This window comes from Hyperolius riggenbachi, chromosome 11 (assembly GCF_040937935.1).
Source record: "Hyperolius riggenbachi isolate aHypRig1 chromosome 11, aHypRig1.pri, whole genome shotgun sequence".
Lineage (NCBI taxonomy): Eukaryota > Metazoa > Chordata > Amphibia > Anura > Hyperoliidae > Hyperolius > Hyperolius riggenbachi.
In genome coordinates this window covers 64,207,928-64,223,951 of record NC_090656.1, presented here as the reverse complement: position 1 = coordinate 64,223,951, position 16,024 = coordinate 64,207,928, and the positions used below count along the sequence as shown (strand labels likewise).

The window sequence follows — 16,024 nt, the reverse complement described above, 5'->3', positions numbered from 1 at the left end:
CTTGAAGGTGACACTGTGGGTAGCATCTAGCAGTTCTATGGAGAGGGGAAGAGGGACAGCGACACAGTGCACAAAGGAGTGGCTTCTGGCAGAAGGTGTAAGCAGGGGAACAATGGGCACGCCAGATTTTGATGTGGTCTTGGGGAACGCCTGAACACGCTGGATTCTTGGGCAAGACAGCCCCTAACAGCTGCCTGAGCAGAGTGTGTGTACAAGGTGGAGGAAATCACCGGGAACATAAAAACTCCATGCCAGGGCCAGATTTACCATAAGGCACTGTAGGCAAGTGCCTACAGGCACCTGATGATGGAAAGGTGGTTCACTCCCCTCCCCTAGTGTCTCCCTCCCTCCCTGTGCTGAGTCCCAAACAGAACGTAAATGAGAGGTTATATACGCAGCTCTCTGCATTCCACTGATGAGATCTCCCTTCAGTCGGGGCACCTCTAGCTACTTAATATTGAAGTTCCGCTAGCTACCTAATACTTGGGGTATCTCACTTCTTCTGGCTACCCAATACTAAGGTACATCTGTACCTACCCATGATGGGCAAGGGAAGTAAGTGAGAAGTAACAGCTGAGACAGGCAGCACCCTTGCGGTGCAGTTTGGCGAGGATTTGAAGGTTCATGGTGGGTGAAACCTAAGGTGCCAGGACTTCTGTGCCTATAGGCTCCTGAGAGGTAAATCCGGGCCTCATCCATGCAGAGTGCCCCAGCTACAAACTGACCCTGAAGCCCAGCACTGCGAGGGAAGTGTGCTAGTCAGTCAGCCACCACGTCCAAACTGCCACCAGCTGCCCTTATAGTTCCTTTTAGACATTCATAAATTAATTCAGTAGAATAATTCAATACCACTGATGCACGTTACAGCATTTTGTAACAGTTCCCGGGAACAATGGCCCCAATCTTTCCTACATTTCCATATATTCACTCACCTTGTTGCTGCCAGGGCTCTGCATCTTCAGCAGTGAGATGACGGCGTAGTAGAGCAGCAGGAGGATTCCCGGGTTCACGTAAACTGGCCAGTCATGGTTCAGGTTCAGAATAAGATGATCATTGATATCCGTGCAGTTGTCGTGATTGATTATGTCATGGAGACCAAAGAGTCTGTAAAGAGATATATTTATTCATACAAACATATATATGGAAGTTGCCACAATATTAATAAGCCATGCAGACTGTGTGAGAGGCACTTCTCTGTGGTCTGGCACAGGCCTGCAGGTCATTGGGCACTGCATGATCAGGAGAGCATGGCTGTGACTGGAGGCTGAGAAATGTGTACGCCTTAGTTAGAGCAGTCATTGGGCACTGCATAGTCAGGAGGGTGTGACCGTTGCTGTGACTGCAGGCTGGGAAATGCGTACACCTTACAGTCACTCACATCTCAATAGCAGCGGTCAGCAGCAATACACCTATGTAACTCCTGCAGAGCTTCAGAGCATCACAGATATAGATGCCTTCTACGGTTTTTGAAACTACTTGAAATGCATAAAGTTAATTTGGAAAAAACTGCCAAGGTACGCTCCAAGTATGACATCATCAGCTGTGTGCTTAAAGCAGGTGTCTGTCTAAAATGAATGAAGATAAATACAGATGAAAATTGAAAAATTAGAATATCAAGCAAAAGTCCATTTACTTCAGTAATTCAACGTAAAAGTTGAAAGTAATATATGAAATAGACTATTATTATTTATTGGATTTATATAGCAGCAACATATTACGCAGCGATGGACAATACATAAGATTACAATGATAACAGGGGTGACTGACAACACAATACACGTAATAAGCATGCAAAGTGAGATATTTCAAGACTGTGTTTGTTATAATTTTGACAATTATGGCTCACAGTTTATGAGAACCTCAAAACCAACATCCCAGACCATTAGAATATTGTGATAATGTTCAATACTGTAGGCTCAAAGCGTCAGACTCAAATCAGCTAATTCAACAAAAACACCAGCAAAGTGTTCCTATTTCATGTTTAAATCTTACCTTTTAAGTCGAATTACTGAAATACAATGACTTTTGCACAATATCCTGATTTTTCTAGTTTCACCTTTATATATCATAGTAATCAAGCATTTTTGTAACTGATTTCATCATTACCTGCTGCCATCTAGCTCCATTCCCCATCCCATGTCCATACATCCCCCCCCCCCCCCCCCCCCCCAGATTGTAAGTGGACCTTCTCCCAGTGTGCTCTTCTCCGTCACCAAATGGACTCAGTGACTTTGCTATATTTATCCCTAACATTGCTACATCACAATTTTGTGTACCTTTGTTGAACGCTACAATGTCCCTGTGTAACATTATCTCCCCTATCTATTCTACAGTAATACATAATATGTCACCGCTTTATAAAGTTTATTAATAAGAATAGAGATCGGGGCTACCAGCCACATTTAACAAATGGAGGATCCACCCCTGACACAGAAGCACATATGATCACACCCAGCCAATCAGAGTTCTTGTGTTGGCTAAAAGGGCAGAAGTGTGACATAAGCAGGTAATTGTGACAACTAGTACAAATCAATAACCTCACCCAATCGACCTTGAGATCCACTGACATTTCTCCCACAGTACAAATTCTCCTAGGAGAATGGAAAATCTCTATTCTTCAGGTGATTTGGTTGTTTTGCAGCTCATTACAAAAACAGTTGTACAAAAAATATCTTGCCTGCACCTCTGCACATGTCAGAAAGAAGCAAGAGAGGGCAGTTTATACGAGCAGGAAAGAGGGGTCTTCAGGGATGGCCAATACTGCAAGGAAGTCTGGGAAAATGCCAGGAGACGAGAATAATCCTATTTCCCCTTCTGGCCATGCTTCCCCTTGCAAAAAAAGTGCCTTTTCCTCAGCCGAGAGCAAACGGCATTGTGGGAGATGAGATGTACCATCCTCTCTTCCTGGGAGTAGGTCCATTAAACAAACCTCACATTATTGCAGCCTCAGCTTTGTTTTCATCACAGGTATGTCACCACAGCTGTGTTCCATACTGTATTTATGCATACACAGGAACCAGAATTCCACGCCCATCAGTGGAAAGGGGTTACCAAGGGCCATCCCACTGCTTCCCCCCATAATCTGGCAGCGCCATGGACACCATCCACATAGTAGCATGGAAGTGACTGGGACACTGGAGGTTCCCAACATGTATGTCATGTACGGTATAAAATTATAAATAGTTATGATTAATAGAAAAATAGACTTCAGAATAGATATTCTCTTCATCCACAAGCCCACAAGGGGTACTAAGAATGTATAAATAAAACAGAAGTTGTCGCCTGAATAAATTTGATATATTTCATCCCCGTAGCTAAATGCATTTCTCATGATTTATTTATGCCCTTTCTGGGCTTGAAACCTACACATAACCCCAGTCTCCTGTTAACATACTGCATACTTTATTAAGTTATTGTCTTTCCATTGCTATATAACTAGGCTTTATTGTGACCCCAGCAGTAATGCAATTATCATAGACACAAATACATGATTTCCTTGGCAACTTACTGGCAAAGGCTTTGGGCACAGACAATGGCTTTATTAAGCAATTTGTCATCATTCTAGTAAGACATTTCTCTAGCAACTGAAAGAAAACACATTCGGGAACTGCCAGAGTTTCATATACTAAACTAAAAGTAACTTAAAAAGTACAGTTCTGGGGGTGCCTGCACAGCGCTGAGCAAGATGGCCGCTTAGCACAGGAGCTCCTCTGACCAGCCGGTTATTACCGGAACTTTCCCTGATCAGTGTGCACCTGGGAGGGATGAGCTCCTGAATGCTGGGCACACATTCGCATGGGACCAAAGAGACGAGGCAAGTCCGCAGATATCCATAAGCTAAAAGCTTTCTCTCGCGGCCTTCTGCTCCTGCTGATCCTCCCAAGATGGCTGCCGCAGCATGGTGGGGACACAGCAATGGCTGTGGACTAGGTCACGAGGCAAGTCCTGGAGTCTCGTCTCTCCAGCCTTCATAAGAAAGTCTCCTGTTCTGTTAAGTAGGCAGTGTGTTCAGCGCTGGCAGGCTTGGGGCTGATATAGAAGCCACCCTCTCCCGCACCACACAGATCGGTGGGAACTCTCGCACAACAGCGCGCCTATCTGGAGGAGGAAAACAACAGGCTTACTGATACAGTTGCGGATCTGCAACGTTATATGGAGGATCACGAGAATAGCGACCATAGATCCAAACTTCGGGTAAGGGGGGTGCTGGACTGTCAGTCCGGATACAAAACAATATGTGACCGACTTATTTACCAACATCTCCCCCAGCTCCCCGCAAGATCTTTGATGATTTGATTGGGCTCAGTTCTCTTCTCATGGTGACGTCTGTAGGGTCTAATCATGTGATTCTTCTTATAGTGATGTCCGTAGGGTCTGATCATGCAGTTCTTCTCATGGTGATGTCTGTAGGGTCTTGATCATGTGATTCTTCTCTCATGTCAATGACTGTAGGGTCTGATCATGCGATTCTTCTCATGCTGGTCATACATGAGATCATGTGAGGAAGAGATCAATCCAGTAACATGATCAAACTGAGAAGAACCCCAAAGCTGCACCCCTGCCAAAGTTACCAGCGTTACCAGTATTAGGAAGGGTTAAGGAAGTGTGCGCGTGTGTGTGTTGTGTGCACACAACATAAAAGAGTTTGAGTAAGAGGTCAAGAACACTGTGTATATAATACAACCGTAGTTCTCAGCATTAATACACCATGTATCATACCTCCCAACTTTTTGAATTGAGAGAGGTATACTTTAAGACATGCCTCTGCCACACCTCTAATCACGCCCCCTTCACACCCCCAGTTTCTGATACCACAAAGAATTCAGAAGCAACAGACATTTTTACAATTCAGACCACACCGGTCCTTGCTATGAATGATCATTCGTTCTCCTCCATTTTAACATTTCAAATTAAGAAATATATCAATTAAAATGATAGAAATAACATGTAGAGTATCTTAAACACATTTTTCAGTAGAAAAATACATATATTTACACAGCTCTGTAAATCAGTCCTGAAAGAGGGACAAATGAGGATGAAAGAGGGACAGGGTTCCCAAAGAGGGACAGTTGGGAGCTATGGCTGTACCCATGTTGTGTGTTACATCATTTCATGTATCCCCTGACACATGTATGTTAGGAATACTCTATAATTATGTATAAATGCTTCCCTCCTGCATTTAATTAACTAAGAATACTCACCTGTATTTCTTTATGTGAAAACTTACAATAGTAAGTTAGTGACATGCCACGTAGATGCTGGCACACTCAAATAATAATAAACTACCCCCGAGGCTGAGCCCTTTAAAATGACCCTCTGCCTGGGGCACACACACCTTGCATTGAGAAACTAAAATGCTCAGTTTAAACTGTTCTAGGACTTTAAAGTTAGTAAATAGTAATTACAACAACAAAGGAAAACACCTAGCTGCTGTTGGTAATTTAGATTAATCTTTTATTAGCATATGTAGCAGATTTTTTTTAATTGCTACCTCATGTTACAAATATTTTTATGCACAGTTAGGGTTAGGGCATAGATGAGATTTATTTCCTTGTAAACAATGCAAACTGCCTGGCTATCCTGCTGATCCTCTATATCTAATACATTTAGCCATTTAACCAGAACAAGCATACAGATCAGGTGCTCTGACTGAAGTGTGACTGTATTAGCTGCATGCTCGTTTCAGGTGTGTGATTCAGACACTACTGCAGCCAGAGAGTTCAGCAGGACTGCCAGGCAACTGGTATTGTTTAAAAGGAAATAAATATGGCAGCCTCCATAGCTCTCTCACTTCAGGTGTCCTTTAAAAGAAGGTCGATTCAAATGCATGCAATCCATGCTTAACCTCCTTGGCAGTAACCCCAAGTCAGGTTCAGGGTGGAAAAAAAAGAAGCCAGTAGCGGTAATCCCGAGCCTGACTCGGATAGCTGCATGGAGGATGGAGGGAGAATTGCAGCGCTGGCTCCCAGGAAGGTAAGTCCAGGGCTATGCAGATCTCTCTGCAGTATACTTTTTCCTGGTTTTAGGGTCTAAAAGCTTGTGAAAAGATTGCACTGCTTTTAGACTCTAAAATCCGGAAGTAATCACACTGCCAAGGAGGTTAAAAGGGAAGAACAAAGCATAAAAGGTTGCTGACAAGTCTGCCTCCTCCCAGCATCAGCACTGCATGCAGATTGCACAAGCACAAGCAGCTCCAGACAGTCTCACACTCGCGACCTCATTTCCAAAGACAAAATAATGAATAACAGAACACTGGAGGGTTTTTGCAATACAATTAAAAAGATAGTCTCAAAATTACAAAAAAAATAAAATAAATGAAAATAAACCACAATATGAGCCAGCAGTCATATATCCCTTCTTCGTAGTAAATTACTACCAGTTGTCCTTTAATATTGGACAGCCGTTATTAACCAGCAGCTGCATTGCTGCTCAGACCACCATCATTTCTATGTGTGGAGAAAATGCGGACAAAAACAATTTATGTAATGGTTTCCATGCTAACACCACCACATGGGGTGACTGTTAGCATCACTTTGTGTAGAAGGCTGGAATGGAAACTCCTCTAAGCAGCCTGATCTCCCTTATTTTATCCTGTAATGTGGCTCAGCTGTGAGTTGCAAGGAGACTAGCAGCATTCACTGTTCTAGGCTGCATTAACCACTGCACCACTGAGGGGTTTTTCCCCTCGAGCACCAGAGCAATTTTTATCTTTCAGAGCTCCTTCCATTCATTCGCCAATAATTTTATCACTACTTATCACAACCAAATGATCTAGATCTTGTTATTTTTACCACCAATTAGGCTTTCTTTGGGTGGTACAATTCATCATTTCTTAGTTTTCGGCCATTATAGTTTTTCAATAATACATACTACTATAATTAAAACCTGCATATTTTATTTGCCTATTTGTCCTAGTTATTACACCATTTAAATTATGTCCCTATAACAATGTATGGCGCCAATATTTTGGAGATATTGGAAATAAAGGAGCATTTTTTTCAGTTCTGCGTTGATCACCATTTACAAGCCCATCATTTAAAAAATAACAGTAATATATCCCTCGACATACATTTTAAAAAAGTTCAGTCCCTAAGATAACCATTTATGTATTTTATTTTTTTTAAATGCAAAACATTTTTGCGGGTAATATGGGAGATTGTGGGAAGGAAGGAGTTTATTTTAAATATAATTGTGGGCCTATTAAAATAAATGTATGTAGGCTACAAGATGTCCTCAGTCATTTTCTAAGTGACCTGCAAGCAGACTATGTACACTTACAGGAAGTTAAGCGAAGACATGTAACTTTTTTCAGAATTACCGCAGCTTCTCATTGAAGCCAGCGATCACTGCAATGGGGACTTAGTTCAATGAATGGAAACTGCGTTCCCATTCATTGATCTCCAGGCTAACTGGTGGCAAGTACGTGTGGGAGCGCGATTAGGAGCGCGGACAGTGGTAGTCACTGGATATATCTACACCCCAGGCGCTGAAATCAAGTCTGCCAGGCTGTAGATTTATCATATGTGCTCAAGTGTTTAAAGGACACCTGAGGTCATGATTATTTCCTTTTAAAGTGTATCCGAGGTGATTAAAATAAAAAAGAATCATATATATCTAAAATAATATGCCCCCTTCAGGGTTATTGGCCCCTCGCTGGCTTCCCAGGCAGTATGGCCAGTTGCCTGACTGTCCCGCTGATCCTCTGTCTCTAATGGCCCATACTCACGGGCTACAAATGTCGCGGCAACACGCGGCGCGCGTGTTGCAGCGACAGTTTGCCCGTGAGTATGCGGCGTTGCACGGGCGCGCACCCCGAACTGTCGCTCGTCGCTGGGCGATTGAACCGCTCAATCGCCTGGCGACAGTCGCTGCCGCAACTCCGCCGCAACTGTCGCTAGTCCGCGTGAGTACGCGGACTAGCGACAGCAACAAGATAAGTTATACATTGGGCTTCCGGAGGGGGGAGGCGCAACAGCGACAGCTTCCGCCGCATCAGTTGCCAGGTCCCTCCGCCGTGTGTATGCGGAGGGACCTGGCGACGAGCTGTCGCCGGCCTGTCGCGCACACGCTCACGTGTGCTGGCGACAGGCCAAAAAGTTGCCCGTGAGTATGGGCCATAATACTTTAAGCCATAGACCTTGAAGCAGCATGCAGATCAGGTGCTCTGACTGAAGTGTGACTGTATTAGCTGCATGCTTGTCTCTGGTGTTATTCAGGCACTACTGCAGCCAAACAGATCAGCAGAACAGCCAGGCAACTGGCATTGTTTAGAAGGAAATAAATATGGCAGCATCCATATAACTCTCACTACAGTTGTCCTTTAAGCTACATACAGATCATATTGACCCATTTATGATGTGTCTGAAACATTTTCACAACAGAAATACCTGACCGGACAGCAAACTGCTTTGCTATTCATCTATTGAATAGTATGCATCCGTTCCTACATGGCAGCAAACCCTTCAGTGGACCCTAGAATAGTAGAGCACATCCATGCAATACAGATATGTTGGGTCTGGCATAGTGTGGAATGAGCCCTAGGTCTCATACACATGGTAACCTGAACTCTGAAGGTGATCACTGATCAAGCAAAGCAATCTCAACCATGAATCTAGTGTGTGTACAGGTGTCCTGAGGTCATAGAGATCTGGCACGCTGCATCTTTAAGCAAAGGCAACAACCAAGCACATGTTTTCCTCCATTTTCCACCATCCAATCATGCACTTCACCATGGTCCCTCCCCCATCTCTTCACAGACTGAACCTGAGTGAGCCCAGCTGTAAGCCAAAAGACAGCAGAAATCCTACAGTACTGACAGGTTTTGGACTAGCCATCTCCTCATAGGGGATTCTCGGGGGGGGGGGGGGGGGGTTATATTGAAATGCACTTAGTAAATGTGTCAGTTGCTCTGTCCAACTACCAAAAAAGTGTGCAGCGAGCAGGGAGCCTTGCCTGCATCTTTGTATATAAACACACTCCCTTCAAAGGATTTAAAGTGAATGTTTACCGTATTAAAAAAGAAAAAGTCAGATACTCACCTAAGGAGAGGGAAGGCTCGGTCCTAATGAGCCTTCCCCCTCCTCTCCCGGTGCCCGGTCCCGCGCAGGATCCCCCGTGGCAGTATTCGACCAGTTCGGTCAAATACTGCCACTTCCGCATGCCTTCGGGAGCTTTCGGAAGCCTTCGGGAGCACTCGGGCTCCCGAGGACGGGGCCGCTCCATACTAAGCATGCGCGGGCGCCCTCTATGATGCACTCGAGCATACGTAGTATGGAGCGGCCCGTCTTCGGAAGCCCGAGTGCTCCCGAAGACCTCCGAAGTCCCTGCGGCGGCGGACGCGAACGGGGGAGCCAGCGCAGCACCGAGGGCACCGGGAGAGGAGAGGGAAGCCTTCCCTCTCCTTAGGTGAGTATCTGACTTTTTCTTTTTTAATACGGTACCCATTGGCTTTAAAGAATAAAGGCTTTGCTGAGAAACCCCCATATCAAAAGCAAATTTCCACATAGGAATTAATGGAAAATCAGAGTTGATTCTTTCCACAGTCCAAAAACAGTTTATAGTAAACTAACAGTAAAAACAGTTATAGTAAAATAGTAAAAATGTGATTAAAATATATAATACATTTATATAAAATATGTAAAAATGTAAACAAGACTTACTATAACAGAATCATTGCTATCTTTTGGCTCACCACAGCTTTTTTCATTATTATTATTATTATTATTATTATTAGTGTGGCTATAACAAGGAACTTATCCATTGACAGTTTATTTTGAAGTTTTCATGGAAATGTGACTTTGCATAGTCTCTACACTCAGATTATACAATACTTAAAGGACACCTGAGGCGAAAATAAACGAATGAAATAAACGATTCTATCTTCCTTCTCCTAAAAATGACTTTTTAAGATATTCCACAGTTTTATTTTATGTTTAAGGCTGGTTTCACAGTGGGACGTTAAAGTCCCACGTTACAGCAGCCAGTAACGCAGCCTAACTCACAGCACTGTAAAATCAATGTCCTGTTTCACAGTGCCCACGTTACGTTACATAGTAACGCAGCACGTTTAAACAAAGTGCTGCATGCTGTACGTTATACTTGGCTAAGCAGCGTTAGACTGCTTGCACATGCTCAGTAATGTTGGAGGAGGGAGTCTCCCCCCCTCCTCCTCCTCGGCCAGCCACATGGCTAATTAATATTCACTGCACTGAGGAGACTCTTGTGGTGGGACTGTAGTGTTGTCCGGATCATGAACGAATCGTTCATTTGATCCGGATCTTTTTTGTGAGTCGAATCATTGGGATCATCACAATGAAAGATTCGGTTCACAGTGGATGTCTGTCTGGAGGAAACAGGAACATACAGAATGTACAGTACAGGGAAAGTCCTGTCCTGCTAATCATTTCACCAAGTCTGCTTCCCTAGTAAAATGATTCGGTTCAAAGATCCAGACCTTTTCAATGATCCGATTCAAATGATCCGAATCCTTAAAAAGATCCGGACTTCCTATCACTAACTTGGAGCAGCTGCTTTGAGAGCCGCATAACGCAGCTCAATCTGACGTCTAACTTCAACACCACCATGCGTTGCGTTAGGGGCACGTTATGCGACCATAACGTCTACTAAAACGCAACGTCTTAGTGTGTAAGTAGCCTAAATGTACTTTTTAAGTTTTAACCTGTTGCCGACAGCGTCATGCCGACGGGCGTGGCGGCAGCCCCAGGACCGCCTAACGCCAATTGGCGTAAAGTCCTGGGGCTTACATTTGCATCTCCTGCTTAGGGGGCGGCGCTCCGCCCCGCCTTCAGTCTCCGAGCGGCTATTGCCGCTCGGGAGACTGTTAGACGCGATCACGTGCAGCCTGTTAGACGGCAATTATATAGTGCAGCGCTGCGATCAGCAGCAGTGCTGCACTGGGGACAGCCGTGTGACGCGGCTGTCCCCCTGGGGGACAAGAGAGCAATCGGCTCTCATAGGGTGAGGCCTATGAGAGCTGATCGCTGTGATTGGCTGGCTGGGGGGAGGGAGGGATTTTAAAGGAACAGGTCTTTTTTTTTTTTTTTTTAAACACAAACAAAAATATTTATTTAAAAAAAAATAAACATGGGGGGAGCGATCAGACACCACCAACAGAGAGCTCTGTTGGTGGGGAGAAAAAGGGGGGGGGGGGGAACCACTTGTGTGCTATGGTGTGCGGCCCTGCAGCTTGGCCTTAAAGCTGCAGTGGCCTTTTTTTTTTTTACTAAAAATGGTCTGGTCACTAGGGGGGGGGGGGGGGGGGGGTTTAGCCCTGCAGTCCTCAAGAGGTTAACTGTTTTATTGTTTTTACTCAATGACACATTCATGGAAGTATGCCAGGGCTAAAATCTATAAACTATTTACCCTTTTTATCTCTTTCCTGCTAGGAAAGTGTTTTATAGCTGGAATTTCTTATCAGTGAGAGTCACACTGTAGTTACTTTCTGTCTGAGTCAGGACTGAGTCAGCCACTTACATACCTGGTATTTAACACTTTCAGGCATAGAAAGGAAAAAAAAGGAACACAGCATAGTTATTTGAGTGCTAGGCACTGTACAGACCCATGTCTATCTCATGTCACATGTCACCTCAGGTATCCTTCAAAGTGTACCAGCGCTGTAAAATAAGAAGATTTGATACTCACCTGTGGCTCCCTCCAGCAGCATAATGTGAAACCTACGCCGTCCTCCCGTTCAGCCGCGATCAACCCTGGTAACTGTCTCAGTCGAGTCCAGTCTCGGTCTTCTGCGGACAGAGCCAGTTACTGGGGCTGATTGCAGCTGAATGGCAGGCCGTGGGAGGACAGCGCGGGACTCGCACGCCTTTATGCTGTTAGAGGAAGCCGCAGGTGAGCATCACATTTATTTTTAAGCTCTGGTTTACTTTTTAAACTGTACTTATCTGTATGTGTTTACATGTATTTTGAATTTTACAATTTTCTGTTTCCGATAATGGTTTAGCCTTGTGAGTTATTAAGAAAAAACACAACGTGATTTGGCCAAGATGAATGGCTACTATTCTAGTGACAGCCATGGACTGGCATGCACAACTTTGTAGAGACACTGGAGGGAAGGAGACAGTTGTGGACACGCACATTATAAACATTGTAAAAGATCCACTGTAAATAGCCCACAACAACCTCATGCCCACGTCCTGCTGTCCGCATTTCCAGTCATTCCCCCCCCCCCCCCCCCCAACCTTGGTACGTTTTCTGGGAAGTGGTGCCGTCAATTAGTGTGAAAATCAACAGAAGTAATTTGAAATATTTGGGATGCAATCATGGCATGGAAAGACTTCCACATATTTGTGTGATTGTATAAACCAGACTGTATATTAGCACTGGCCCCCGGCCGATGTATGGCTGACATACCCCAATCTTCTTCTGGCATATTAAGTGCCATGTTACTACAAAGGGCCACGGGGCCATAATGTTGACATTACTGAGCTGTATGCCAAGCCTTGATTTTTCCATTTACTGCAGAGAGCCGTGAACAGTGTCATGGTTTACAAGAGCCTCAATTGAGGTTTTCTTTCATGCTCGGAACTGTGCATCGTCTAATAAAACGTGAAGAATTAAAGCTTTGTTGTAAAATAAAAAGACTTCCTCTCCTTTGCTTTGCATGCAAGCATCTTTCCCAAAAATCTAAGAATAAATCTTCCAAACCTTCATGCCAATGAATTAAAAAATGCAATAAAAAGTGTACTATGCATTACTGCTGTACATTCGTAGACTGAAGAGCACAGCATACAGGAGATAGCCTAACCCTAACCCTTCTACAACACACACTGGAAATCATTCAACGCGTCAGCTGTTGTGTTTGTAGAGTTGTAGGAATGTGGGTGGATGCAATACTACCAGTGGCGTAACAACAATTCATGGGGCCCCCAGAGAAACTGATGGGGCCCATGCATTGTACACACCCCTTCCCTTGCCTCCCTTTATGGCCTTGGGGACCATCTTGTAAGGCTCATAAGACAAGTGTGGCCATCATGATCTTCACACCCATAATAAGTGTAGCCACAAAAACACCTGATCTGAGGTATAGTCCCCTGTATCAGAGGAAGGGAAGGTTAGAAGTTGGGGCTCCAATAAACAGCTCTGGGCCCCCTGCAGGTGTTGCTCCCCACTAGTTACGCCCCTGAATACTACGCAAAACACAAAGACTACTCTCATGAACACACATGAGAAGAAGAGAACACCAAGAGCCCAATATAGTGTAGTATGTACTGGTAATGGAAGATTTATAGAGCAATTCAAAATGGAATACTCACAAACCAGGGTTACCATTAGGCAACCACTGTCAAGGCAGGTGGGGAGATTGTCCTGACCCCACCCAGGATTAAGAAGTCGCTCTCTGTAGTAGAAGAAGGAAGTGGGTACAACCCTCCACCTAGGGTAGACTCAATGTGGCAGTAAGATAATCTGAGGCGCCAAAAGGATAAAAGGGACTAAATGAGCTTAAAAACTAATTTGGTAATAGAGGAGGCCGTAGTGGACTTACCTCCTCCAAGCAGAACACACGACCAGGGCTGTGGAGTCGGTACAAAAATCTTCCGACTCCAACTCCGACTCCGGGTACCCAAAATGGCACCGACTCCTCGACTCCGACTCCTTAGTCTAATACTTAACAGGGCTGTGGATTTTGTACAAAAATCAGACGACTCCGACTCCTCAGATTATGAAATCAACGACTCCAACTCCGACTCCGGGTACCCAAAATTGCCCCGACTCCGACTCCTCGACTCAGACTCCAACTCCAACTCCACAGCCCTGCACACGACTGTAGATTTTCAGTCAAAAAATGTTTATTGGGTACTCCAAAATAAAGTGCAACGCGTTTCGCAGGTTAAACCCGCTTCCTCAGGCAATACAGATAGGAGTAAAACAAAGCTGTGAATCATAGAGACCATGGAATCAATGCAACTAGAATGCTTGCATATAAATCAATATTGTTATAGCTAGTTCATAAAAATATCACAGAACAATGGTGACTTATAGAGATATACATATATCTGTCATATGCTCAATGGTGATGTATAGAGATATACATATATATTGTGTATTAACACACACATACATGATTACACAATATAATCCCAAATAAAGAGCGTGATGTATAATGGTGATTTGCACAGCAGTGATTAGCTGTTATTATTAGCCCATGTGAAATAATTACAAGTAACAATAGTATTACGGGTTTTTCATTGAGGGTGGGTGCTGGGTGGGATTGGTCATTAAGTGGTTGAAAGAAAGTTTTTATTGAAGTTTGGACCACGCTTAGGGCTGGGTTGGAAGGGGGAAGTTGGGAAGTCAACGTGGTTTGGGGTATGGTGGATTGGGTTGGGTAGAGGAGATTGGTTGTGTGAAGATAGGACGGATTCGCAGATGCTCACCTGTGAGGCCCTAAGTTCTGTTGGGGAAGAGGATTCTAGAAGCTGTATTTCAGTGAGGTCATTGAGGACTTCAAGGGCTAGGGTGGTGGGGTTGGTAACTGGAGGATCAAGGTGTGGAAGTTTGGCAGCTTTGGCAGCTGCTGTTACAGCCTTTCATCTAACTTACACTGCCACTACCAATATGGCTGAACACACCACCCATCTTCTACCCTGCCCCTAGCAATATGGCTGCTAATACCTCCAATGCACATGTGCACACAATTTTTGTTTCCCCCCCAACTTGTGACATCACTTCCGGTTTGATTGTGGCACCCTCCCTTCACTTGGCTGTATTTAACAAGCTGGAGTGTCCTCACTCCTCACAGAGGCGCTCAGCTTTGATGTTACTAGCAGAAGGTAAGTCTTCTGTTCCTTTTAAGTCCCCATTACAGGTGTTGCTGCACTATTAAATATGTGACCATTTCACTACCTGTTCCTCTCCACCCAAATACACCATACTTGCTGGGTTTTTTATTTGAAAAAACATTCTGGATAAATATCCCTGCAATCCTTGTCTCCTCTTCTCACTTACTACTGATGGCCCTTTTTTTTTTTTTTTACACATTAATACTATTGTTACTTGTAATAATTTCACATGGGCTAATAATAACAGCTAATCACTGCCGTGCAAATCACCATTTTACATCACGCTCTTTATTTGGGATATATTGTGTAATCATGTATGTGTGTGTTAATACACAATATATATGTATATCTCTATACGTCACGATTGAATATGACAGATATATGTAGATATCTATACGTCACCATTGCGCTGTGATATTTTTATGAACTAGCTATAACAATATTGATTCCTATGCAAGCATTCTAGTTACATTGATTCCATAGTCTCTATGATTCACAGCTTTTTTACTCCTATCTGTATTGCCTGGGGGGTTTAACCTGCGAAACGCGTTGAACTTTATTTTGGAGTACCCAATAAATGTTTTTTGACTGAAAATCTACAGTCGTGTGTTCTGCTTGGAGGAGGTAAGTCCACCACTGCCTCTTCTATTACTAAGTTGGTTTTTAAGCTCATTTAGTCCCTTTTATCCTTTTGGCGCCTCTGTTTATCTTATTGCCTCATGAACACGCAGTGTTTACTGAAGATCATGATTGCAATTGCAAATTCACTGCCATGTCGCTTTCGCAAATTTTAATAAACGTTGATAATATTTTTTTTAGTTTTTCATTGTGCAACTAAGTTTTTTTTTTGTTTTTTTTTAAAGATTCTTTATTTTCATTTGGATATAATAAAACTGAACACATAACAGGTACACCAAACAGCATGGTAATACACATTCATCACTTACTATAGCAGGCTTTTTCAACCAGGGTTCCTGGGAACCCCAGGGTTCCTTGAGGACTCTGCAGGGGTTCCTTGGCATTTTCCACTATCATGGGGGAAGAATAATAGAGCACACAATAGTAGGGGATACTGTAACAAGAAGCACTAAATTGGGGCAACAGGAGACGGTATAATGAGTGGCAGTGTAATAGGAGTTAGTGAAATAAACAGCCACACATACGTTTAACCACTTAACGACCGCCTAACGCCGATAGGCGTCGGCGGG

General features: G+C 43.8%; 1 protein-coding gene across 5 annotated transcripts in view; it reads right to left on the bottom strand.

Annotated features, from left to right (window-relative positions):
* Positions 1-16,024, bottom strand: part of PIEZO1 (piezo type mechanosensitive ion channel component 1 (Er blood group)) — a 345,137-nt gene that overhangs the window by 121,048 nt on the left and 208,065 nt on the right. For all 5 annotated transcript variants that reach the window (XM_068260853.1, XM_068260854.1, XM_068260855.1 and 2 more), the window contains one exon: positions 933-1,104. In XM_068260853.1, the coding sequence (XP_068116954.1) occupies positions 933-1,104 (172 nt within the window). The remainder of the gene's footprint in view (positions 1-932; positions 1,105-16,024) is intronic.